At 34.4% G+C, this 24,923-nt stretch overlaps 1 protein-coding gene across 1 annotated transcript in view; it reads left to right on the plus strand.

Annotated features, from left to right (window-relative positions):
- The window catches only part of LOC105471063 (solute carrier organic anion transporter family member 4C1), a 65,198-nt gene that overhangs the window by 18,239 nt on the left and 22,036 nt on the right, over positions 1–24,923 (plus strand). The window contains exons 3-8 of the mRNA XM_071098669.1: positions 9,092–9,274; positions 16,513–16,609; positions 18,601–18,722; positions 20,248–20,354; positions 22,679–22,823; positions 23,475–23,670. Coding sequence (XP_070954770.1) covers positions 9,092–9,274; positions 16,513–16,609; positions 18,601–18,722; positions 20,248–20,354; positions 22,679–22,823; positions 23,475–23,670 — 850 coding nt within the window. The remainder of the gene's footprint in view (positions 1–9,091; positions 9,275–16,512; positions 16,610–18,600; positions 18,723–20,247; positions 20,355–22,678; positions 22,824–23,474; positions 23,671–24,923) is intronic.

Here is a 24,923-nt window from a genome sequence, read left to right on the forward strand (position 1 = left end):
TTAATTCAGTGAATGTTTTCATTTCCTTAGAGACTTCTTTTTTGACCCATAGATTATTTGAAAGTGTGAAAGCATGTTGTTTAGTTTCCAATGATTGGAGATATTCTTGTTATCATTTTGTTAATGATGTTTAGATTCCATTGTAGTCAGAAAATGTGCTATGTAGGATTTCAATTTTTAAAAATGTATTAAGGTTTGCTCTGTGAAGCAGGGTGTGGTCTGTCTTGGCATATGTTCTGTGGGCATTTGAAAAGAAAATGTATTTTGCTGTTGTTTGACAAAATGTTTAAAAAATGTTGGTTAGATCCTGTTGGTAGATGTGGTCAATAAGTTAGTTTATACCCTTGCTGATTTTTTGTTCTATCAGTTGCTCAGAGAGGGATTTTGAAATCTTTGATTGTAATTGTGGATTTGTCTGTTCCTCCTTTCATTCTATAAATTTCCGCTTTATGTTTTACAGCTCTATGATGGTGAATACATGTTACTCTTCTTGGTAAATTGACTGTTTTTTCAATACGTAATGTCTCTCTGTGTCTAGTAAGTTTTTTTGCTCTAAAGTCAGTTTCAACTGATATTAATATGGCTACTCCTACATTATTTTGATTAATGCTTGGATGATATTTTTTCCCCCAATCTTTAAATTTCAGCCTGCCCACATTACTGCATTTGAAGTGAATTTCTTGTAGATGGCACAGTTGGGTTGTTTTTTTTTTTCACTATGTCAATATCCTTTAATTGTAATATTCAGACCATTTACATGTAATGTAAATACTAGTACGTTAAGGTTTAAACCCGTACTTTTAATATTTTGTTTTGTGTTTGTTCTTTGTTTTTTGTTTCTCTATTATCTGCTTCCTGCTTTCCTGAATGTGGGTTGGTTGAACATTTTTACAATTCCATTTTGATTTATCTATAGTGTTTTGAGTGTATTTCTTTGTATAGCTTTTTGAGTGTTTTTTTTCCAGCTATTGTATTAAATGTATAGAAGTATATTCTTGGTATTATATTATTAGACTCTGGTTCTTATTTAAATCTTCTGTCTTAACTACTTGGAACTGCTCTGATGGCTTTGAAGTGGGGTGGGTGTTATTTGCCGAGTGGCATCGAAATCCAAGTTTACCTCTTGGCCTCAGTTGACAACTACTAGGAAGACAGGCTCCTTGTTATTGTTGGGTGGTGGTGGCAATCCTGGATCTCCACTAGAACTCCACTGATATCACTCTGTCTGGGAAGGGTAGGAGTGACTTGCTACTCTTCTACTGACACCACAGAGGAGAAGTATGACCTAATTCCAACTCGACTACAGTGTAAATTTGGACTCTTCACTAGGCTTCCTCTTGTACTAGCAGAGAGGGAGGAGGGGTGCTTCTGTTGCTACATAGAGCTGGAAACCCAGGCTACCAATGTAGATGTCACTGGCACCAGGGGTGGGGATCGTTACCTCTTGATGGGGGTAGAAGTGCCGGGTCCCTTCTCAGCCTTCTCTGATACCACCCTGGAAGGGGGATGGGCAACCTTATTACACTATATATTGCGGGAGTGAGTGTGGGTGAGATTGCAGTCTTTCTCCGTGGTGTTTGAGTAGAGTAGCATGGTTACTGTATAATATTTCTGCCTTGCCAAGCTGCTGCTTTCATGATCTTTTGGCTAGAATGATGATAATTTTCTTGTGGCTTTTTGTTTGTTTGTTTGTTTTGTATGCAGCCTTTGGCATTTGTGGGTTGCTGACTTATTCATCTGCAAATCTGGGATAGATAAGCAAAAATAAAACCCAGGAAAAACTCACCACTATGTTCGTTGGGTACTGTCTAGGGAACTAAGGAGCGGCAATGAATTGGTGCCTCTCACTACTGTAGCTAATAATCCACTTAGTGGAATTCTTATACCCTGCCTTGTTGAATTCTAGTACCCAAGGGATGCAAGTTTCCATCAAAGCACACAGTCATTATTCCCTTAAGTCCAAAGCTTAACTATAATGTTTGCTAATCCTTTTTGATCGCTTCATAGTAAATATTCAACAGGGAGAGAAGTTCACTAAATTGACAGAGCTAATGGATCCTAGTTACGGAGGGAAAATTGAGTTGTTCCTTTCCAGTTGCAAGGAACAGCATATTTTTGGACTGCAAGATTCACTTAGATGCCTCTTAACACTCCCATACCCAACAGTACTTGTTGAGAGAAAACTTCAGTAGCTCAATAGGGAAAGAACAGCTGGAGACTTGTAAAAGACTGTAAAATACCTGATCAGTTAAGGTATGGGCAGTGGTAAAGGGAACAAGAACTGCGTGATAGAAGGAAGCTATGCTTATTAGTCGGGCCCTCTGATCAACTATAGAAAGAGAACTATGGAGCTGGTTAATTGTCGCCTTGCTCTTGTTTTCCTCTGCCACCTTTGATGCAGACCACAGCTGGGGCTAACACTTCAGTGTTGCTTTCAGGTGGGAGAATAACTGAATGGATGTTACCTCACGATGATATTTTGCTGATAGCTTTTTGTGGGTTTTTTAATGTGGGAGACATACAGATTTTTTAATTCAGACAAATAAGTTAATATTTAAATATATATTTTAATATTTAAAAGTATAGATTTTTAAATTCAGACAGATAAAAGCGGATGCTAAAGAAGGAGGGCAGGGCCGGGCGCGGTGGCTCAAGCCTGTAATCCCAGCACTTTGGGAGGCCGAGACGGGCGGATCACGAGGTCAGGAGATCGAGACCATCCTGGCTGACACGGTGAAACCCCGTCTCTACTTTAAAAATACAAAAAACTAGCCGGGCGAGGTGGCGGGCGCCTGTAGTCCCAGCTACTCGGGAGGCTGAGGCAGGAGAATGGCATGAACCAGGGAGGCGGAGCTTGCAGTGAGCTGAGATCCGGCCACTGCACTCCAGCCTGGGCGGCAGAGCAAGACTCCGTCTCAAAAAAAAAAAAAAAAAAAAAAAAAAAAAAAAAAAAAAAGAAGGAGGGGGAGCTGTGTTGGATATTCTGTGTCCTTCCGGAGCCAATATTCACGATTTATCACTTTCGCTTTGTGTTTTAGTAGAAAAACCCAACAGACTCTGTCAATCTGGCACTTTTCTCTGCCCTGGATTGTAGTTGGGTTAGCTAACAGGAGTGTGCATGTTGGGAAGAAAGAGGTCCTAAGTGTGTATTTTCCTGGTGTCCTCCCCACTGGTGTGGTTTGGAGTGGCTGTGTGCCACTGTAACCCTCTAGGATTTAAGTCTGTTTGTATAAGGGCTAAATTTAAGTATTTTTAATGACCTAGGACTGTTTTGTTTCTTTTGACACTTTTGTCATGCTTCTAAACAGTCTTTTACCAAAGTGATTTATAGAGCACTAGTTCTGGGAGATGTTAGACATTAATGAAGAAAAAACTAGCTTGAATATATGGTAGATGATTTTTAAAGTTAACATTCTTTATCATGTTACATATAAATAAGTGATTAGTCCACTTGTTATTCTCCAAGAAGGAAAGATAGAAAGCACACAAAGCCTTTGTTTGGCTGTGCATTCTGAAATTATTCAGAAGTGCTTGTGACACGTAATATACAGTATACTGCTGGTGTTCTCTACAAAGAAGATTCTCAATAGTCCAAGTGTGTCTGCAACTTGGAGTCTCTCTTCGAAGTCTACTCTAAGCTATGTCCTGGTGATGACCATTCATGTCATAGTTTCCTGGCCTCCAATTATGCAGGTTGACCTATAGAGATTTACATACACACTTTTAAAGTATAGTGATATTTCTTTAAATTATATGTTTAAGTATTTTGTTCTATGATTTTAGTTTTCTTAGGTACATCAACTACTTCAACTATGTGTATATATGATCTTCTTTGGCCTCCTTATATTAACATTTCTTCCTTTTTTATCATTAATTTTGCTCACTTTTCTCATTTGTATTCTATATGCCCATAACTGTTTTCTCAGTCAGTTTACCCGTGTGCCCCTTTCTATTGTGTCTTCTTTTCTATGAGGTTTTAGTTTTTTCCTTTTACTCTTTTCTGCCAACATTTGATCTCCTCTTTCTTTCCTTCATCATTTCTTTTCTGTTATTTCATTTCTTTGTATAAATAATTGCCTCATCTCATGATGAACTGTGTGTTCACATTTCTAATTTGCTCCCTGAAAATATTTTTGTGGTCAGTGCCCTAATCTTAACTGTAATAAAATTATGCTGCTTTTTTTTTCTTATGACATCTTTCTGTAAATGCTGTGGTAGCTCTGTTTGAAAATCACTTTATTGACTCCGTTGGGCTCCCATAGGGTGGGAGTGACTTATTTGGCATCCCAGGCGTTGGTTGCAGGGATAAAGGCTCTTGGCTTTTCAGTTCCCACAGAGAAGGCTGAATTGTCTGTGAGATTCTTTGTGCAACCTCTTCTTACCCTACCCTCTGTTTTTATGAGTCATAGCAGCCCAGAAGGTCCCTACTGACACCTATTACAGGCAAGAGATATAAATTTGGACTTTAGAGTGTTTCTTGTCACCTTTAGGAAGAGTATTTCTCTTGCTGCCTTCTTGGATCTTCTGCCACCAGCTGACATGAGGCCTGGATAAGAAGGGTCCTGCCCTGAGCCCTGTGCTTAGCGGGACCCACATTATCACAAACATTGAAACTTGAAGATACTTTACTTTTCTTTCTCGAGTTTTATAAGGGGAGGTTTTGAAAGATTGGTAACAGGATAAGTGAACAGAGATGATAGGAGAGGAATGTAGGATTGGGCTAAATTCTCCAGGCCAGAAGATACTGTTTAGACTAGGAGGTGGTCAACTATAAACAAAAGCAGCAACTCTTTCTCCTTCCTCAGGGCAGTGGTTAGGAGGTTAGGAGATGAGGAGTGAGACTGAGGGAAGAAAAGTACAGCTACCCCCTGGGAAAGGAGAAAGAGAGACTATTTGTTTAAAGTTAGTCACCTCAAAGCACCTGATGCAGGTAATTGGGGAGACTTGGTTCCCTAAAACTATGCTTCTTTACTCCCCTCTCCAGGATGCATAGATAGGCATCTCCTGGGAATCTTATCAAATATGTGGCTGGGGAAGAGGAATCACATCACAGCGGAGTCCATTCTGCTCTACCCCTGGCAGCAGGATAGGCCCAGAAGAAAAGACGTACCTTTAGCCTCTAGGTCTTTAGGGCAAATGCCTGGAGAGCAGCAGGCCGTGGGTCTTTAAGCATTTGGCTGAGCTTGGTATTTATCTTCTAAATGTTTTGACATATGGTATGTGGATTTCCTTTTGTCCTTTTGTCACAGCCCTGCCAATGTTAATGGGTAAGACTGGACACTTCTTTGTTCATTAGGTAAAGTTCTAATTCTTAATTTTATTGGCAATGTTCCTCCAAATTTATAAAGAACATAGGACCTTCCTCTTGTGGTGTATTGTCAAATCACATACTTTTTAATTAATGTTGAAAGTACAATATCCATGGGGGATTGGTTCCAGGACCCCCATGGATAACAAAATTTGTGTATGCTCATGTTCCTTCTATAAAATGGTGTGTTATTTGTATACAACCTACCTACATTGTCCTATAAACTTTAAATCATCTCTAGATTACAAATAATAGCTACGCAGTGTAAATGCTATGTAAATAATTGTAGTATATTTTTATTTATATTTTTTAATACATTTTATTTATTTTTTTAAATAAAATTTTATTTTTTATAAAATTTATATAAATTTTATTTATATTTTATAAATATATATTTATTTATTTATATTTTATAAATATATATTTATTTATATATATTTTATATATAATATTTATTTATATTATTTATATTATATTTTATTGATGTGTTATTATTTTTCTTCCCTGAACATTTTTGATCTGTGGTTGGTTGAATCCACAGATATGGAACCTGTGGATATGAAGGGCTAACTGTATTTGGTCAGAAATTGTTTGATTTTTCATTAGAAGTTGAAATTCTGGGTTCAAATGATTTCCTCAACTAATAATCTCACAAAATTACTTGAATAGGTAAATCTAGCTATTTTATGAACTATATTATAAAATATATTTTATGTATTTTATATAAATTTGCTTCTGATTATCTTGAGGTACACATGGCATCTCTGAATGAAATATTTCTCTATAGGCTAAAATGTACCCTTTAGTAGTGTTTATCAGGGCAAGTTCATTTTATGAGATTTAATAGGTTTAAATAATATAGGTTTAAATATTTTTCTTTGTCTTTTGACATGACAGTTTGACTAAGCATAAAATATGAGGGTCGCATTATCTTGCAGTGGTTACTTTTTTGGCATTCCTTTACTCTATGGGATTAATGTTGCTTTAGAGAAGTCTGAATGTAAGCTTATGTTTTTTATTTCCTTCTGCCTAAGTGGCTTTACCTTCTTGTTTAGCTGTTCAAAAAAGTCTTTTCATCTTTAAAATTCACAAACTTTACCAGGGAATATTTTGGTGTTGAAAGTCCTGCAGCAAATTTTCCTGGGATGCTCTATATCTTTTTAAATTATAGATCAATCGTTATTTCAGAAAATTTTCCATAATTTTACCTTTAAACATATTCATTTTTCTATTTTGGTTGATTAGACATATGTTTGATTGCCTTTGTCTGAATTCTATATCCGTAATTTTCTCTGTAACCTTTTAAATCTTGGTGTCTTATTTTTCCTTTATTTAATTTTGTTCTTATTTCTCAAGTCTATTCTCTCTGTCATAATTCTTACAGTCTCTATTCTTTTTTTGACCATTCCAGGGTGACTTCCACTTCTGATAGTTTTGTTCTTTTATGTTTTATAGAACAAAATTTGATATTGAGTTATTTTAGCCCATGTTTGAGTTTTTTTCTTTTTCTCCTTCCTTCCTTCCTTCCTTCCTTCCTTCCTTCCTTCCTTCCTTCCTTCCTTCCTTCCTTCCTTCCTTCCTTCCTTCCTTCCTTCCTTCCTTCCTTCCTTCCTTCCTTCCTTCCTTCCTTCCCTGTCCTTCCTTCCTTCCTCCCTCCCTCCCTCTCTCTCTCTCTTTCTTTCTTTCTTTCTTTTTCTTTTCTTTCGATGGAGCCTTGCTTTTCTGCCCAGGCAGAAGTGCAGTGGCTCACTGAAACCTCCTCCTCCTGGGTTACAGCAATTCTCCTGCCCTTAGCCTCCCAAGTAGCTGGGACTACAGGGGTGTGCCACCAGATTTAGCTAATTTTTGTATTTTTAATAGAGACGGGGTTTCACCATGTTGGCCATGATAGTCTCAAACTCCTGACCTCAAGTGATCCGCCCACCTTGTCCTTCCAAAGTAGTGGAATTACAGGTGTAAGCCACCACTCCCTGCCTCAACATATTTCTATGAGCTTATTAAATCCCTGTTTTGAGCTCTGGATTTTAAGAGGCAATTGTTTCAATTCCTTTTTTAAGTATGGCAATATAGTACTTTTAAAATCTACGTTAATAACAGCATTTTTCTGGAGACTGTTCTCCCTTACTAGTCATTTGTTTTTCTTTTTTGGTTATTATTTAACTTTTAATGAGGTGAATTATTCCTTGTCAGCAGTATTATGAAAATGGATCAATTAAATAGAACTTTTCATGAAGCACTGTAAAATAAGTTGTAGCTGGGTTGACATATTGATGCCTTTAAACCTTAGAAAGCTGCAGTAATAACAAGAGATTTGTGCTGGAGTAGGATTGCAGAGATTAGTGACACAAGATCAAGCGGCCATAAATAAATTCACAAATAGTCAAGTTAGTAAAAGATGTGCTTTTTGGTTAATGCAATAGAATGCTAGATCTCTGTCTTCTCCCACTTAAAGATATTACATATGAATTAGCACATCACAGCCCTGCTTCCTTTCTCAATGTAGGCCTGTATTATCAACATTTTCTACTGGGGGCCTGCTTATATGCCTCTACTTTCTCAAGTTAACTAATTGACTGATTATATTCACCAGTGCTGATCTAATTGGCTTATTGCAATCACCTGGGCTGAGCTAATTGGCTTAAGGTATTTACCCTAGTTGCAGAAGATGACCTCTGACCTACTTTTCTTCTGAGGCTTTTTTTTGCAACATATACACACACATTACATAGACATAGCCATGTGATCCCTTCTGTGTGTATATGTTTATCCACCTATCTTATATCTAAATCAAATAGTAAAAATGTTAGGATAAAGCCATTGTTTGTGTAATTATGGAACAAGGAACAGTCATGTATCAAACTCTGAACCTAGGAAAATTGAACTAATTGAAAAATTAGAAGAAATGTAAGTGACAATAAATATATGGAAAAATGCTTAATGTCACTGAGGATTTTTAAAATGAAATTAAAAAATTATATATATTTTTTAACCAATGAGCTTGGTAGTCATTTAAGTCTTATTATGTAAAGTGTTAATGAATTGTTGGTGGGACTGCATATTTGTATGACTTTTTGATAAAGTGGTTTGGCAGTATCAAAATACAAATATTTATTCACTTTGACCTAGCAGTTTCACTCATTGTAACCTGTCCTATAGACAGGATTACCCAAAATGTGCCAGGGTAAACTTAAAAAAAAATGTACCTCATAACATTCTAATGGAAATAACAAAATGGTCTAAACCTATGTATAATACAATATAATATTAACAATATTTATCATTAAATACATGTACTGGACTAGGCAATAAAATTACAGGACATTTATGCTGTAGAATATTATGACAGTGCCAATAAAATAAATTTATAGCTTTAAGTGCCCATATCAGAGATGTCTAGGACATAATAAGTGAAAACTGGACATTGTTGAATATAAAGATAGTATGTTTTATTATGCCTATAATTGTGTGGAAAATTAAGTGGGTATACAACATGTAACTATATGAGTAAATGTCTGAAAAATTGAAAAGAACTGTTAACAGTGGTTACCCTCATCTAAGTGACCTAGGTGAATAGGGGTTACCTTCATAAAGTGAGGGCAGGCTGGGGTAAGAAAGTATAATTTTCTCTTGATTTATTTTTAAATAGTTTAAATCAAAGTAAAATGATTGGAAGAAATAAATAAGGTTATATCATATTAGGCAAATATAATTTATATGATATAAATTTAAATTTTTAGTTAAATTTCTGTTAATTCACAATTTTGTTGTTTTTTTTCCCCCAAGACACTTGTGTAACAGCAAGTAATAGCACCAGTTGTACCTCTTCAACTTCTTCACTTTCTAACTACTTGTATGTCTTCATCTTGGGACAACTATTGCTGGGGGCAGGAGGAACTCCTCTTTATACTCTGGGAACAGCCTTTCTTGATGATTCTGTGCCCACACACAAATCTTCTCTCTATATAGGTAAGTTTACTCTCTAAACTGTCTCAGTATCAGTTTATCTTATTATATGTTTACTTTAGAAGTAAAGTATAACATAGGCTTATTAAAAAGTTAGTTGTAATGCCATAGGTATTCCCAATAAATACATGCAGTATTACTTTTATTTTCTGCCATATAATGTCAGTGAATATAAATTGTCATCATTTTTGTTGATCCTCTGCTGTATTTCTTGGTATTGGCAGGCCAGCTTTGCAGGATAAGAAGAGCCATTTAAGCAGCATTCTCTCTAGATTGCTTGAATTGACATAGAGGCAGATCTCTGCAAGGTGTTGAGATTGAGCTCTGCCATTCTGTGTGATTTATTACATCCTATATTGACATACAGTCCACAAAACAAACCATTGTTTCTCCTTTGTGATCTAATTCCTGGTAGCATAAGTTTCTCTTAAATTCCTTCTCTTATGTTCCTGAAAGGTAAAACTAACTAGACAATGCACAGCCCTACATCTAATTATTGAGTACTTTATTTGCATATGAGTTTTCTCTTTATCAGTCTGTTAATCTAACATAGGAGATTCATTGCCATAGGGTTAGTAAGATAGTATGTTCAGTGCAGCCTAAGCTACTGAGGAACTCACAGATACCATTGGCCTTGATTACAGCCAGAGGATTCAAATGGAGACTACACTGCCGCACCCACCCAGAATCAAACCCAAAGGGTACCTACCCAACCAACACCATAGATATATCTATAGGAATATGTCTTATCCTATGAAAACTACTCATTAAAATTGCAAGAGTTACTGTTGCTCCAGCTGTGCAGACATCAATATAGTAACAAGCAAAAACAAAAACATGAAAAATCAAGGAAACATGGCACCTTGAAAGAAATACAATAATTATACAGTAACAGAACCAAAAGAAAATAAAAATCTATGAAATGCCTAAAAAGGAATTTGAGCTAATGGTCTTAAAGAAACTCAGTATGATATCAAGGGAACTCAGATAAACAATATAAGGAAATCAAGGAAACAACTTATGATCTGAATGAGAAATTCAAGAGAGATAGATATCATTAAAAATAATCAAATATAAATCATGCAACTGATGAGTTAAATGAATGAAATTACAAGTGTAGTTGAATGAAAAATTGTATTTGAGAGGTTTAACAATAGACTAGATCAAACAAAGAATTTCTGACCTAGAAGAGAGGTCTTTTGAAATAACCCAGTCAAACAAAACAGCAAACAATATGAAAAAAAATAAAGAAAGCTTATGTGCCATATGGGCACTATTAAGTAAACAAATATTTGAATTTTAGGAATTTCAGAAGGAGAAGAAATGTGAAAAGGTATAGAAAATCCATATAATGATATAATGCTGAAAACATCCCAAGTTGTGGGTGAGAAATTAGACATCCAGATACAGGAAACTCAGTGATTCCCAAATAGATTCAACCCAAAAGGGTCCTCTTCAAGGTATATTATATTCAAACCAGCAAAAATCAAAGATAATTCTAAAAATAATAAGAGAAGAGCATCAAATCACCTATGGAGTAATTCCCATCAGAAAGATTTCTCAGCAAAAACCTTACAGGTCAGGAAAGAATTGGATGATATATTTAAGAATGCTCAAAGGCAGGAGTCTGGGGGTCAGAGGGGGGACACAGCTGTCAGTCAGGAATACTACATCCAGCAAAGCTATTCTTCAGAAATAAAGGTGAAATAAAGTCTTTCCCAGGCAAGCAAAAACTGACGGAGTACATCATCACTAGACCAGCCCTATAAAAAATGCTTAAGGGAGTCCTACATCTGGAAGCAAAAGGACAATAATTACCACCCTGAACACAAGTGAAAGTATAAAACTCAGTGCAAAGCAGATACTTAAGAAAAAGAAGGGAATCAAATGTTATCACTACAGAAAACTGCCAAAATACTAAGATGAACAAGAGAGGAAGAAATGGACAAAAGATATATAAAACAATCAGAAAACAATTAACAAAGTGACGGAAGTCCTCACCTATCAATGATAACAACCTTGAATGTAAATAGTTTAAATTCCCTAATTAAAAATATAGATAGGCTGAATGGATTAAGAAAGTATATCTAACCATGTGCTGCCTAGAAGAAACTCATTTCAACTGTAAAGATACACTTAGACTGCAAGTGAAGGGATAAACAATATATTTAGTGTAATTGTAAACCAAAAGTGTGTAGAAGTAGCTATACTTAAATTAGACAAAAGAGTGTAAGTCAAAAAGTACAAGGGGCAAAGAATATCGTTTTACTCTTATGAGTACACCAAGAATACAAAAATAAATTCACCAAGAAGATACAGCAGTTATAATCGAATACACACCCAACACTAGAGCATACATGTATATAAATCAAATATTATTAGAGTTAAAGAAATGGACCCCAATATAATAACAGTTGGAAACTTTAATACTCCACTTCCAGCACTGGAAAGATTATCTAGGCAGAAAATCAGCAAATAGTACTGGACTTAAACTTCAGTATAGACCAAATTGACCTAACAGGTATTTACAGAACATTTTATTCAGCAGCTACAGGATACATGTTCTCTTCAGCACATGGAACATTCTCTAGGATAGGCCATATGAAACCACAAAATAAGTCTCAATAAACTTTAAAATATTAATAATATATTAGGTATATTCTCAGACTAGAGTGAAATAAAACTAGAAATTAATAATGAGCAACTTTTGGAACTGTACAAATACATGAAAATTAAACATCATGCTCCTGAGCAACCAATATGCCAATGAAGAAATTAAGAAGGAATTACATGAAAATAGAAATACAATAAACCAAATCTTATGAGGTACCGCAAAAGCAATGCTAACAGGGAATTTTGTACCAAGAAACACCTACATCATAAAAATAGATTTCAAATAAACCGCCTAATGATGTACCTTAAGAAAATGGAAAAGCATGAACAAACAAACCCAAAATTAGTAGAAGGGAAGAAGTAATAAAGACTATCTCAGAACTAAACAAGAGTAAAAAAAAAAAAAAAAAAAAAAGAAAAAAACTACAGAAGATCAATGAAATGAAAATTGGTTTTTGGAAAAGATAAAATAAAGCCATTTGCTAGACTAAAAAAAAGAGAGAAGACCTAAGTGAAATCAGAAACAAAATAGAAGGCATCACAGCTGATACCACAGAAAAACAAAGGATTATTAGTCTTACGAACAAATATATCCAACAAATTGAAAAACCTATAGAAAATGGATACATTCCCAGGCACATAAAACCTACCAAGATTGAACCAGGAGGAAATAGAAAACTTGGTCAGACAAATAACATGTAATGAGATTGAATCAATAATAAAAAGTCTCTCATGAAACAAAAGCCCAGGGCTGGATGGCTTCACTGCTGAATTCTATAAAACTTGTAAAGAAGAACTTAGTACCAGTTCTTTTCAAACTATTCCAAATAGTTGAAGAGGAGAGAATTCTTCCTAACTTGTTCTGAGACCAGTATTACCCTGATGCCAAAACCAGAGAAAAACAGAATGTAAAGAGGAGCTACAAGCCAATATCCCGAATGAACATAGATACAAAAATCCTCAACAAAATTATAGTTGGCTGAATTTAATAGCACATCAATAAATGATATACCATGATCAAGTGGAATTGATCTCAGTGATGCAAGAATTAGTTCGTCATATGGAAATCAATGAATGTGATACGTCACATAAACAGATAGAAGGACAAATATCACATGATCTTCTCAATAGATGTAGAAATGTATTTCATAAAACTCAACATCCCTTCATGATAAAAACTCCTAAGAAATTAGGTATAAAAGGAACATACATCAACACGATAAAGGCCATGTATGGCAAACCCACAGCTAACATTATACTGAATGAGAAAAAGCTGAAAGCCTTTCTTAGAACTGAAACACAAGAAAGCCCACTTTCTTTTTTCTTTTCTTTTCTTTTTTTTTTTTTTTTGAGATGGAGTCTCATTCTTGTCGCCCAGGCTGAAGTGCAGTGGTGTGATCTCTGCTCACTGAAACCTCTGCCTCCCGGGTTTAAGCAATTCTCCTGCTTCAGCCTCCCAAGTAGCTGGGATTACAGGTGCCCACATCATGCCCCGCTAATTTTTGTATTTTTAGTAGAGGCCGGGGTTTCACCATGTTGGCCAGACTGGTCTTGAATTCTTGACCTCAGGTAATCCACCTGCCTCGGCCTCCCAAAGTGCTGGGATTACAGGTGTGAGACACCAGGCCTGGCTGAAGGCCCATTTTCATCATTCTTATTCAACATGGTACTGGAAGTCCTATTCAGAGCACTTAGGCAAGAGAAAGAAATAAGGGACATCCAAATTGGAGAAGAGGAAGCCAAATTGTCTGTCTCCACAGATGACATAATCTTATATAAAAACATCTAAAGACTTCACCATAAAACTCTTAGAACTACTAAATAAATTCAGTGATGTTTCAGGGTAAAAAATCATATTAAAAAATCAGTAATGTTTCTTTACACCTTTGATGAACTAGCTGAAAAAGATATCGAGAAAGTAATATCATGTATAATGGTTACAAAGAAATACATAGGAATAAATTTAACCCAGGAGGTGAGAATCTTTAAAGGAAAACTACAAAACACTAATGACAGAAACTGAAGACAGAATAAAAATGGAAAGGCATCCCATGCTCATGGATTCAAAGAGTTAATATTGTTAAAATGACTGACTATACTACCCAAAGCAATTTACAGATTCAATGCAATCCCTATCAAAATTCCAATGTTACTTTTCAGACATGGAAAAGCAGTCCTCAAATTTATATGGAACTGGAAAAGATGCCAAAACAATCCTGAGCACAAAGAACAAAACTGAAAACATCACACTATCTGATTTCAAATTATACAACAAAGCTTTAGTAATCAAAAAAGAATGGTGTTGATATTAAACCAGACACATTGATCAATGGAACACAATAGAGAACTCAGAAATGACCAACTAATTTTTGCTAAAGATACCAAGGATATACACTGGGGACTCTTTAATAAATGGTGCTGTAATAACTGGATATTGATATGCAGAAGAATACAACTAGACCCCTATCTCACACCATATACAAAAATTAACTCAAAATGGATTAGACACTTAAATGTAATACTCAAAGCTATAAAATTGCTGGAGGAAAACACAGGGGAAACACTTTATTACGTTGGTCCTGGGAAAGATTATATGGCCAAGACTGCAAAAGCATAGGCAACAAAAACAAAATTAGACAAATGGGACTATATCAAGCTAAAAAGTTGCTGCACAGCACACGAAACAATCATCAGATTGTAGAGACAACCTATAAAACAGGAGGAATTATTTGCAGACTGTTCATCCAACAGAGGACTAATGTCTAGAATATATAAAGAGCTTTAACAACTCAACAGCAAAAAGTCGAAATAATCTAATTAAAAATAAGCAAAGAATCTATATAGCCATTTTTCAAAATAAGATATACAGATGACCACCAAGTATATGAAAAACTGCTCAACATCAATTATCAGGGAAATGCAAATCAAAGCCACAATGACATATTATCTCACTTCAATTAGAATGGCTATTATCACAAAGACAAAATGTCAAATGCTGGTGAAGATGCAGAGAAAAGATAACTTTTTAATAGAATGTTGGTGGGAATGTAAATTAGTACAGCCATTATGGAAAATAGTATAGACATTTCTCAAAAACGGAAAGTATAATTACCATATGATCCAGTAATGCTACTATTGGGTATTTATCCAAGGGAAAGGAAATCAGTGTATTGAAGAGATAGTTGTGTCCTCATGCTTATTGTAGCACTTCTCACAATAGCTAAGAGATGGAATCAAGCTAAACATTCGTCAACAGATGCATAGATAAAGAAAACGTGAAATGTACATACAACAGGATACTATTCAGCCATGAAAAAAAAAAAAATCCTGTCCTTCATAGTAACGTGGGTGAGCCTAGAGGACATCCTGTTAAATGAAACAAGGATACAACAGGATACTATTCAGCCATTAAAAAAAAAAAAAAAAAAAAAAAAAAAAAGAATCCTGTCGTTCATGGTAACGTGGGTGAGCCTAGAGGACATCCTGTTAAATGAAACAAGTCAGGCACAAAAAGTAAATACTACGTGTTCTCACTGATGTGTGAGAGCTAAAAAGAAAAAATACCAGCTCCTAGAATTCAGGAACAGAATTATGGTTATTAAAGACTGGGGAAGATATGGGAAGGGGAGGATATAGAGAGATTTGTTAATGGATAGAAAACTACAGTTAGGAGAAATAAATTCTGGTGTTCTATATAGCACTGTAGATTGAATATAGCTAACCATTACTCATTGTATATGTTCAAAAAGCTAGAAGAGGGGATGTTAAATGTTCCCAACACAAACAAATCTTAAATGTATGAGGTGATGTGTGTGCTAATTAATCTGATTTGATCATTACACATTGTATAGATGTATTGACCCATAACCATGTATCCTCTAAATGTGTACAATGGTTATGTGTCAACTAAAAAAAGGAAAAAAAAATGAAACTATATTCAACTAACTCCCCCAAATACTTGCGAGCTTAAATAAACAGCAACAACAACAATAAAAAGACATGAGTGGTCAAATAAGTTTTGTTTTATGAAAATTCAGAGTTATATATGGCAACATTTTAAATATCTCACAGATAGAAATAAGCTCAATTTAATTCCACTGCAAGTAAAAATAGGGAGAGTCCCTAAGAGGAAGAAGTTTAATGACTTACTTTTAAGAAGTTTAATGACTTACTTTTAAGAAGTAGACTTCTCAGCAGATCCAGATTTGAAGTCAGCTGCTGTAGTGCAAAATATAAAATTCTTTCTGAGTTGCACAGAGTAGAAAAGGCTTCTTGTTTCACGTTGCTCGCATTATTTTCTTCCGTGATATTGTAAACAGTAACTATGATCACTATCAGTAAAGGATAAATAGTAGATATACTACCTCTACTGCCAGTTAACAACACTTTCCATGGATTTATAATTTTTGGTTTTGTTCTAATTATTACTACAAATAGCTTTTACATTGAATTACATGTTTTAGACTCCTTGACTGTCTATTCAAATGTTATTGTTTTAATGAAAATATGTGTGATTTTGGTATGTTTAATTGTTTAGATTTTTCTATAGTAAGACATTTGTTTTCACTGTTAGATAGGCAAAGTGAAGTTGTACATATGACTATTCAATGTCTCTGTTCTTCTTCTAGGAACTGGTTATGCTATGTCAATCTTAGGCCCTGCTATTGGCTATGTATTGGGAGGACAACTGCTAACCATGTACATTGATGTTGCTGTGGGAGAAAGGCAAGGCAGTATCTAGTTTTTTTTATTTAAAGTCATTTTATTTTAATTATGCCAATATCATAGACAAAACATTTTCACAGTACTTCCCTCAGTATAGCATGAAGAATTATTCAGGAAAAAAAAATTGAATACAAAAGATTCTTATATAATATCTAATTTGGCTGCATTACCTTTTGGGTTAATGCTATACCATCTTTTATTATAATAACATATTTTCATAAATAATGACATTTAATAAAGTCATCTGGTGAAATTTTTAAAAATACATATGTAGGACCCCATGCATTGTTCAAAAATAAGAATTCAATAAAAATTAGCAATATTTTCCGTGGATTTAGTTGGGACTAGATAGTCTGAAGAGTCTCAAGAGTCTATGATTCTCAGAAAATGTTCCAGAGTAACTCTGATAATGTCACAGAGATCACAATTATGCCATTTTAACAATGATGACAATGAAGGATAGTAATAGATAATATTTATTTGTCCTATACTGTATACCAGACACCATATGTTTTGTGTGTTAACTTATTTTACATGCTATCTTATTTAATAATCTCAAGTATTCAACAAAGTAGTTGATACGCACAGGTTGGTAAGTGTCTAAGACATGAATTAAAATAGATCTCTTTGACCAAAATTCAACACTGAGTTAGTTACCTTCTCTATTTCCTGGTTAGAGAAATTTGTGCCTTTGCTGAGGTCATATGTTTTTTCATTTTGCCACTGGGAATTATAACTGCACAATCCTCTACATGACCATGAGCAGTGAATACAAAAATAGGGTCATAGGTATGTGATTTGTTCTCTAAACTGTTAGTCCTAGGTTACTCTTTCACAGACTGTAAAAAGGCATGCAGAAGAACTCTTGAAGTAGTGACCCCGAGATTTAAGAAAGGACACTTTAATTTCAGTGGAAAATTACGTGAGTTGTAGGAGTAGTGTATTTTTGGAAAGGGTCAAAGTGTATTAAAATACGAGATCCCTGGCTGGGCACGGTGACTTATATCTGTAATCCTAGCACTTTGGGAGGTCAAAGTATAAAGATCACTTGAGGCCAGGAGTGACTTGTGCCTGTAGTCCCAGCTACTTGGGAAGCTAAGATGGGAGAATCGTTTGAGCCCAGGAGTTCAAGGCTGCAGTGAACTATGATCATGCAATTGCACTCCAGCCTGGGTGATAGACTGAGACCCTGTTTCAAGGAAATAAATAGACAAGTAGTCACTTTAAGAATAATTTTACATTAAAGAAGTGCTCTAATTGAAGCACACTCTATGGGCTTTTAACACAGATCAGTGATTTGCTGTGATATATATATATATATATATATATATATATATATATATTTTTTTTTTTTTTTGAGGCGGAGTCTCACTCTGTCGCCCGGGCTGGAGTGTAGTGGCCGGATCTCAGCTCACTGCAAGCTCCACCTCCCGGGTTTACGCCATTCTCCTGCCTCAGCCTCCTGTGTAGCTGGGACTACAGGCGCCCGCCACCTCACCCGGCTAGTTTTTTTTTTGTATTTTTTAGTAGAGACGGGGTTTCACTGTGTTAGCCAGGATGGTCTTCATCTCCTGACCTCGTGATCCGCCCGTCTCGGCCTCCCAAAGTGCTGGGATTACAGGCTTGAGCCACCGCGCCCGGCCTGCTGTGATATATATTTAATACAGTAGAGAAGAAAATTTAGCCAAAGTTAAAAGAATGTTGAGAAATTCTATGTATCTTTTCAAATATTTGTTATATTTACTATTAGATATTTTAAACTTTCATGTCATATTTGCCATTGTTAAACATTTTGTAAACCATTATTCTCATAACTCTCAATTATGTCTGCTACCTGTTTTCTGATTCTTTGCAATGGCACCATTAAACTGTTGGATATTATAATCGTATTCTACTATATGCACTTGAAGTATAAAGTGTATAATTATCTTAACTGAGTTTTAATTAATAAGGTAGAGTTGACTTTTACCTCTTGTTTTTCTATTGTATAGCACTGATGTCACTGAGGATGATCCACGATGGTTGGGAGCTTGGTGGATTGGATTTCTTCTATCATGGATCTTTGCTTGGTCTTTAATAATACCTTTTTCTTGCTTTCCAAAACATTTACCAGGTAAGCATGCTTTCTTTAAAACCAGAGAGGTTTATTTTAATTGTAGGCCAGTTGTTCTTTTCTATATGATTAATAAGAACTGTAGATTCACCCTGTTTGTTTTATAGAATCTCAACTGTCTGCCTATGTAAATTTTGAATATTCTTCATTCTAGAAATTATTGGGTAACAATCAATATTCATGGTTTTTCTTTCAATTTCCAATTAATGATAGAACTATGAATATTTACTTCTTTAGTACTTAATAAATTTGTTTCTTATGTTTTATCTGGAATTCTGCTTTATGTGTATACAAGGTACAGTATCTTTTAATCTATTAGTTTGTATTCAGTTAGTCATTAATTTCAGTCTGTCTTAAATCATTCATATCAATTATTTGTAGTTAAAAGTGCAAGTACTTATTTTTTTTTAATTATCACTGAAGTCATCCTGTAGTGTACTTTTTTAATTTTTTTACTGTATGTGAATATTAAACATGCTTTTCTTTCTTTTTTTTTTTGAGACAGAGTCTCCCTCTGTTGCCCAGACTGGAGTGCAGTAGTGCGATCTCCGCTCACTGCACCCTCTGCCTCACGAATTCAAGCAATTCTCCTAACTTAGCCTCCCAAGTAGCTAGCACTACAGGCATGTGCCACCACACTCGGCTAATTTTTGTATTTTTATTAGAGATGGGGTTTTGCCATGTTGGTCAGGCTACTCTCGAACTCCTGACCTCAGGTGATCTGTCTGCCTCAGCCTCTCAAAGTGCTGGGATTACAGGCGTGAGCCACCACTCCCAGCTTGAATATTAAACATTCTATACCAAAAGAAAAGGTTAATTAGAAGTAATATTTATTTTTCTCTATGAGCTCTTGCTTCTGTATAATCATGTAGTTAAAAAACATATCTGTAGAAGTATTTTTCTTTAGGTTGGAGGTATTTAGTAGTTTACTTTGCTATTTTCAGCAGGATAGATGATTAACTTTTGGAAATGGGCAAGAGAAAATCTGACAGACTGGGAGTAGATAGACTCATTAATTTCTTTCTACCCTGAGCCATTCATTTATAGTTCCATATGTTAACTGTTTTCTCAAATTTGTTGGCAGTACCATTATTAAAAATCAAAAGGACATGGTAATAAGATGGTAAATATTTCATTTGTCAAGCATGTTAGGATTAATAGAGCAGAGGAAAAAAGCCGCAAAAGTACTTTAATATGTAAAGGATCAAAAAGAGAACCATTTGAAAGGAAGAAAAAATGTTAAGAGATTTTAAATGAAAAGCATAGATATGTGATTGGAGCAAAATTGTCTCATTTGAATGTTTAGACTAGTTGGAACTTCCTTAGCTAGTACTAATGAATACTGGTTCTTGGGGCATCCTGATTACAGACATAGATATTTGAACAATTTTCTTAACAGAACAACTAGCCTCTTATAGAATTTATATACTAGCGGAAGTATGTGTCAATTAGAAAGTAAGCACATTTTTATATGAAGAATAAAGTGATAGAGCAAGTTTAATTACTACTTTTTTTTTCTTTTTAGGTACAGCAGAAATTCAAGCTGGAAAAACTTCCCAGGCTCATCAGAGTAATGGTAATGCAGATGTGAAATTTGGGAAAACTATTAAAGATTTTCCAGCTGCTCTAAAGGTAAAATAAAACTCTTCTCTGTCTCTCTCTGTCTCATACACACATATGTATACACACACACAACTCACATGTACATATGTATAGATGTGTGTGTATATTATATATAGTATGTATAATATGTGTATAATATATATTATATATAACAGGTGTATAAATATATAATATATATTATATATTTTATATATAATTATATATAGTTATATATAAATATAACATATATTATATGTACTATACATAATATATAGTATATAATATTTATTATATAGTATATAATATTTATTATATACTATATATTATGGATATTAATATACATATATTATGTATATTATATACTATACATAATATATATGTATAGTATATTATATATTATGTATAGTACATTATATATATAAATACATATAAACATGCACATAAACCCACACACACCAACACATACCCACACGTACACACACGCGCGCCATCTTTTCAGAGTACAATTTTGTTTGCTTGTTTACTACAATTGGAGCTCTTATAAACAACTCTTTGGATTCAGTTTTATTGTCCTTTGACTAAATGAAAACTATTCTAGGGTAGAATGGTTGAAAGAGCATGAGTTGTCTTATTGGCAATATCACATTCAGTGGTTCCTTGTTAACGCTAGCAGCCCATTATTCCATGACATTTTCCTTATGAAATTGATTAGTCACTTGTCACTGAATTGTAAATGTATTTGAGAATTCTGAACCAATATTTTTCTTTTGTGAAAGAAGTAGTTAGTGGTAACTTGGTTTGAATTTGAGGAGAAAGAACAAAAATGTTATGGTCCATTCAGTTGTACTCAGCAGAAAAGTATTCTATTTAGTGTTATTAAAGTTTTATTCATAAAGGACTTTATAATTTTACCTTTTCAAGATGTGAAATTGTTTGCTTTTCATTGTTTTTTGTTTCTTGTCAAATAAAAGCCTTAGAATGTTTTTACTTCTCCACACCATACATGCACATTCTTGTGTTTTGCTGATATTGTTCATGCTTTAATTACAACTACTAATATTTTCTCTTACAGTAGTTCTATTTCATTATCCCTGTTTAATTTATCTTATACATTTTAATTTACATTATCATCTAGAGTCATTACTGACCATTACTTTTTTTTAATCCTTGTGTCCTCCTGCTTAGTGATCTCTATTCTGATTTCAATCTCTATGAATTCAACATTTTCTTGTTGGTTTTCCTTAGATAGGATACCACCTAGATATCCTTGAATGTTTGAATAATGTATTTTACTAGGTGAATACTTTTAGATTATTCCTTTTTAATTTCTGTAGCCTGTGAATATTGCTTGCTCTTCTCTACTTAATTGTGTTGTATTTGAGAAGTTTTATGTTAGTGTGATTCTGGCTTATTCTTTTCATCTGTATGTTGGTAAGTTTTTTCATTTATCTTTGATTACAGGAAATTTACTTAGTTATTCTGAAGTATATGTCTTTTCTCATTAATTCTTCTCAAGAATTGATTGTTTTCAATCTGAAGGCAATTTTTTAAAATACCGCTATTTATTATTATTATGAATTATTTTAAATTATTGCATGTTTTTAGGTACGTTTTCCTTCCTTTATCAGTCTATGTGGCTCTGACTTCTAAAGCTGCCATCTTGCTCCTTTGTGATTCTGTGTGTGTGTGTGTTTGTGTTTTGCTTCGTTTTATGAAAAATTTTTTGACATTTAATATTTGAGAACTATAATTTGGTTTTCATTTCGTGGTTAAATATATTAACACAATTAACCTCCATACTCCCCTCTGTCAATAAATAAGATTCTGAGAGGTCTAGCCATATAGACACCTATCTAAAGTTGCTTAACTGTGTTTCTAAAGTTTTTAATTGCTGAGTCTAATCATGGAACAATACTATGAATTTGATACTTACAGACTATTCTCATCTGTGCTCATAGTCTCAAACTCTTTCTTTACTGGACATAGGAATTCAAACACAATAAAATACCAAATAGGTGGTAGATTTGTAGTGTGTAGATTTACAGTAACACTTGGGAAGAGAACTTTTCCAAGAAGGCTTTTACTTTCTTTCCGTGGCCCTTGGAATGCAATAAAAGCATAACCACCATATTGAGGAATCATCTATCAATTTTCTAGGTATTCCACATATAAATTTTCTTATCATGTATATGTAAATCTATTAATTATCCCTAGCTACATTTTTGTTTTGGAGGAAATGCTGAAATTTTACAGACGATTGTAAAATTTTGTTATTTCATCATGCTAACCTTCTAACCCTATACTTTGCAGTATAATCATAGCTATTCATTTGAGGAACTGTATTTTTTCTTTAGAATTTGATGAAGAATGCTGTCTTTATGTGTTTAGTTCTATCAACTTCTTCAGAAGCCTTAATTACTACTGGATTTGCTACATTTTTACCTAAATTTATAGAAAATCAATTCGGATTGACATCCAGCTTTGCAGCTACTCTTGGAGGTAAAACATTTTCTTTATTTTAACTTAATCTAAAAATTTCACTTTGCCATATTAAATTTTTATTAGGATAATGTATAATTTGAGATAGCCCCTCCTTGAAATTTAAACTGAAACCAGCCTGGCCAACATGGTGAAACCCTGTCTCTACCAAAAAACATAAAAATTAGCCGAGTGTAGTGGCATGTGCCTGTAGTCCCAGCTCCTTTGGAGGCTGAGGTGGGAGAATCACTTGAATCTGGGAGGTGGAGGCTGCAGTGAGCCGAGATTGCACTGTTGTCCTCCAGCCTGGGTGACAGAATGAGACCCTGTCTAAAAAAAAAAAAAAAAAAAAAAAGACATTTAAACTTAATTTTGGTACAAAGTTCTGATTTTCTGAACATTAGGCAGTCTATTGTATAAACTAGAGAAAGACAAAAGCTAAAATGGCTAAAGAGAATATCTATTAATCTTAATTCTTAATGTTCAATACATTAATTTGACTAATTCCCTACTTAGTGGACCTGTTAAGTCATTTGTACACATATTTCTATATCAGGTGAATAAATATAAGTTAAAACCATATTGGCATTTGTTTTTGATGTTTTTCAGTTGTCAGTATGAGTGAGTATATGTATATGATTTCTCACAATCCACATTCTTCTTTCTTATTAGGGGCTGTTTTAATTCCTGGAGCTGCTCTCGGTCAAATTTTAGGTGGCTTCCTCGTCTCAAAATTCAAAATGACATGTAAAAACACAATGAAGTTTGCATTGTTTACATCTGGAGTTGCATTTATGCTGAGTTTTGTATTTATTTATGCTAATTGTGAAAATGAGCCGTTTGCTGGTGTATCCGAATCGTATAATGGGTAAATACATCTCAGTGCTTTTTGATATTAATACCAGAATAATAGACTAAGCATTTCCAAGCATATGTTTTCTTAAATAAAATGGTGAGAAATTGGCGTTTTAAAAATTTGGAAGGCCTTTTTTCCTATGTAAGAACATGTGGTTTTGTTTTTAGTTTAGATAATTGATGTCTTCTTAAAAGTTGGGGATATTTATACAAAGAACATTTAAGGAGCAACTTTCATATACTGGGCACTATGCTTCCTCAGGGATACAAAGATTAATACAGTAGGATTTTTGCCTCTAAGCGATTCATATCCTAGGGAGAATTTCACATTATATGTTTTTATTGATTCAAATTTTTAAAAATACAAATAACTCCCTATGATAAAAATTACCTTATTAGGTTGGTTGCAAATAGACAAGAAGAGAAATTAGAATAAAGCTAGTCCTAGCTAATACTAATCATTATTGTATCTACTTAAAAGTTTGTTTATTGTAGATAAATAAATAACTTGTTCTCACCTGTAGACATGCTTCTAGCTATAACTGATTTGACCATTTATATTTCTTTGTTTTCCTTTGGAATTTTAAGCCCTAAGTAAGTGGTCAGGCAAGAGGATATTGCACAGCAGTACATTTTATACCTCACAGTGCTGCTTTGTTTCATTACATGTGTTTGAGGCTGTCAAGGGAGGTGGTACGTTAGGTCAAGGACTCCATAATTTTGTGTAATATGACCTACAGATGATATAAATATAATCTACTTGGGAAAAGTTTGCCAATGACAATTACCATGATTTGTAGTTGCTGCTAATATATCTGTGATTCTTTTACATTAATGCTGAGCATTCTAAAGCAATATTTAGTTAAGCTCCATTACATTTTTTTTTTTTTTTTTTTGAGACAGAGTCTTGCTGTGTCACCCAGGCTGGAGTGCAGTGGCACAATCTTAGTTCCCTGCAACATCCGCCTCCCGGATTCAAACAATTCTCGTCTCAGCCTCTGGAGTAGCTGGGACTACAGGCGTATGCCACCATGACCAGCTAATTTTTGTATTTTTAGTAGAGACGGGGTTTCACCCTGTTGGCCAGGTTGGTCTCAAACTTCTGACCTCAAGTGATCCGCCCGGCTCGGCCACCCAAAGTACTGGGATTACAGGTGTGAGCCACCACGCCTGGCCAAGCTCCATTACATTTATTCGATGTTTGTTGAATGCTTCCTCTGGCAGACCTTCATGGCAAAATCCCTGTTCTAAAGGAGAGATTGCGGA

Source organism: Macaca nemestrina, chromosome 6, assembly GCF_043159975.1.
Source record: "Macaca nemestrina isolate mMacNem1 chromosome 6, mMacNem.hap1, whole genome shotgun sequence".
NCBI classification, from domain to species: domain Eukaryota; kingdom Metazoa; phylum Chordata; class Mammalia; order Primates; family Cercopithecidae; genus Macaca; species Macaca nemestrina.